Source organism: Priapulus caudatus, unplaced genomic scaffold, assembly GCF_000485595.1.
Source record: "Priapulus caudatus unplaced genomic scaffold, Priapulus_caudatus-5.0.1 Scaffold12433, whole genome shotgun sequence".
Taxonomy (NCBI): domain Eukaryota; kingdom Metazoa; phylum Priapulida; class Priapulimorpha; order Priapulimorphida; family Priapulidae; genus Priapulus; species Priapulus caudatus.
This window is the reverse complement of record NW_014589494.1, coordinates 1-1,635: the sequence shown is the minus strand read 5'-3', so window position 1 is coordinate 1,635 and position 1,635 is coordinate 1. Positions and strand designations below refer to the sequence as shown.

The 1,635-nt window shown below is 52.8% G+C and overlaps 1 protein-coding gene across 1 annotated transcript; it reads left to right on the top strand.

The window, feature by feature from the left end:
- Nucleotides 1-249: 249 nt before the first annotated feature.
- Nucleotides 250-1,629, top strand: LOC106820380 (ralBP1-associated Eps domain-containing protein 1-like). The gene is made up of 2 exons (XM_014824904.1): nt 250-468; nt 898-1,629. Exons 1-2 carry the CDS (start codon nt 302-304, stop codon nt 1,061-1,063), a joined length of 333 nt encoding a protein of 110 aa, XP_014680390.1. The 5' UTR covers nt 250-301; the 3' UTR covers nt 1,064-1,629.
- Nucleotides 1,630-1,635: the final 6 nt, after the last annotated feature.

The window sequence follows — 1,635 nt, the reverse complement described above, 5'->3', positions numbered from 1 at the left end:
GAGCGCCCCCTGCTGGCTACAGCCATTGTATTGTACAGCGCCCCCTGCTGGCTACAGCCATTGTATTGTACAGCGCCCCCTGCTGGCTACAGCCACTGTATTGTACAGCTTGATGTCGGTGAGGATGACAATGCAAGTGACTTGGATGACTGTATATATATATATAGATGAGGAGCACTGGTGTTACAGGGCTTCAGCAGAGTGGAGGAGAGACAGAGCCGATGCTATCATATATATATATATATAGATGAGGAGCACTGGTGTTACAGGGCTTCAGCAGAGTGGAGGTGAGACAGAGCCGATGCTATCGCTGGAGGAGGGTCACGACGAGGAGGTGACGTCACTGCCGCCGCCGCGCGCCAAGGTGCGCCCCCACAGCACCGAGGGTGTGCTAGAGGACGACGTCTTCTCCGCAGAGAGGAGGCGCCACATGTCGGCACCCGTCGTACCGCTGTCCCTGACTACTAAGTGAGTGTTTTCCACTGATGCCATTTGAATCATTCCTTCTTCCTCCACCGGTTACACTCCATTCCACTGACAACTTTGTCTTAATTTTCAAACGTTCTAGCCCTATTGACGCATTTGCGAACTCCCTCACATTGATTTTATTGCCCACCCTCCAGGTTTGCCTATCATTGAACCCCTAAGATTGCCCCCCGCCCCCTCGCCGCCCCTTCACACTGACCGCCTTGCGTTCGGTGCCGACCCCCACGCTGCACTCGCGGCCCCTCCCCTCCCCTCGCACACACGTTAACGCAGCTTGCTTGCGTGATTGCAGGGTGTACGACGTTCGCGACGTGCACGCAGCGATACGCAGCCAGCGCGACACACGCTGCACTCGCGACCCCTCCCCTCCCCTCGCACACACGTTAACGCAGCTTGCTTGCGTGCTTGCAGGGTGTACGACGTGCGCGACGTGCACGCAGCGATACGCAGCCAGCGCGAACGTAACTGGCAGCTCTCGCGACTCAACTCTGAGATGCAGCAAGAGCTGTCAGACATCATGGAGGAACGCATCGCACTCGAAATACAACTAGAACATCTCAACCCCTTCCGCTTCTGACGAGAAAGGAGGAGGAGGAGGAGGAGGAGGAGGAGGGAGTGAACATGTTTTTCTTATGATAAGTGGTATGTGAAGATGGTATTGGCAGACGTGTAATCATGCGTGTGCCGACCTTCTAGTGTGCGTGTGTGCATACGTGCGTCCATGTAACGTGTTTGTGCATGTGCGAACACGTGTGCGTGTGCGTGTGCGTGCATACATACATACATACATGAGTGCATTCCTAAAGTGTATGCGCATGTGCCTTGTGTGAGCGTGTTCACGTCGTGTAAATTGAATAAGTGAACTTCGATGCATTTCGTCACGCTTCTCATTAGTTAAACCCGGTGACAGTCGTCGTTAGTCGATGTCCATCATGGAAATCCTGAAATTCTGTGTGATGTTATCAGCAGTGTGCAACGCCGTTCGCTGAACTGCTATGTGAGTATCAGATCTTAATTTCAGTCTGCCAGACATCGTAGATAAGTTACAGCATTTAAGGCAGGAATTAAGTTACATTTCAGTGTGCGCAATGTATAAGACAAACTTCCAGCATGCTATGCAGTTCAGCTACATTGAGGTGTGCGGGACAG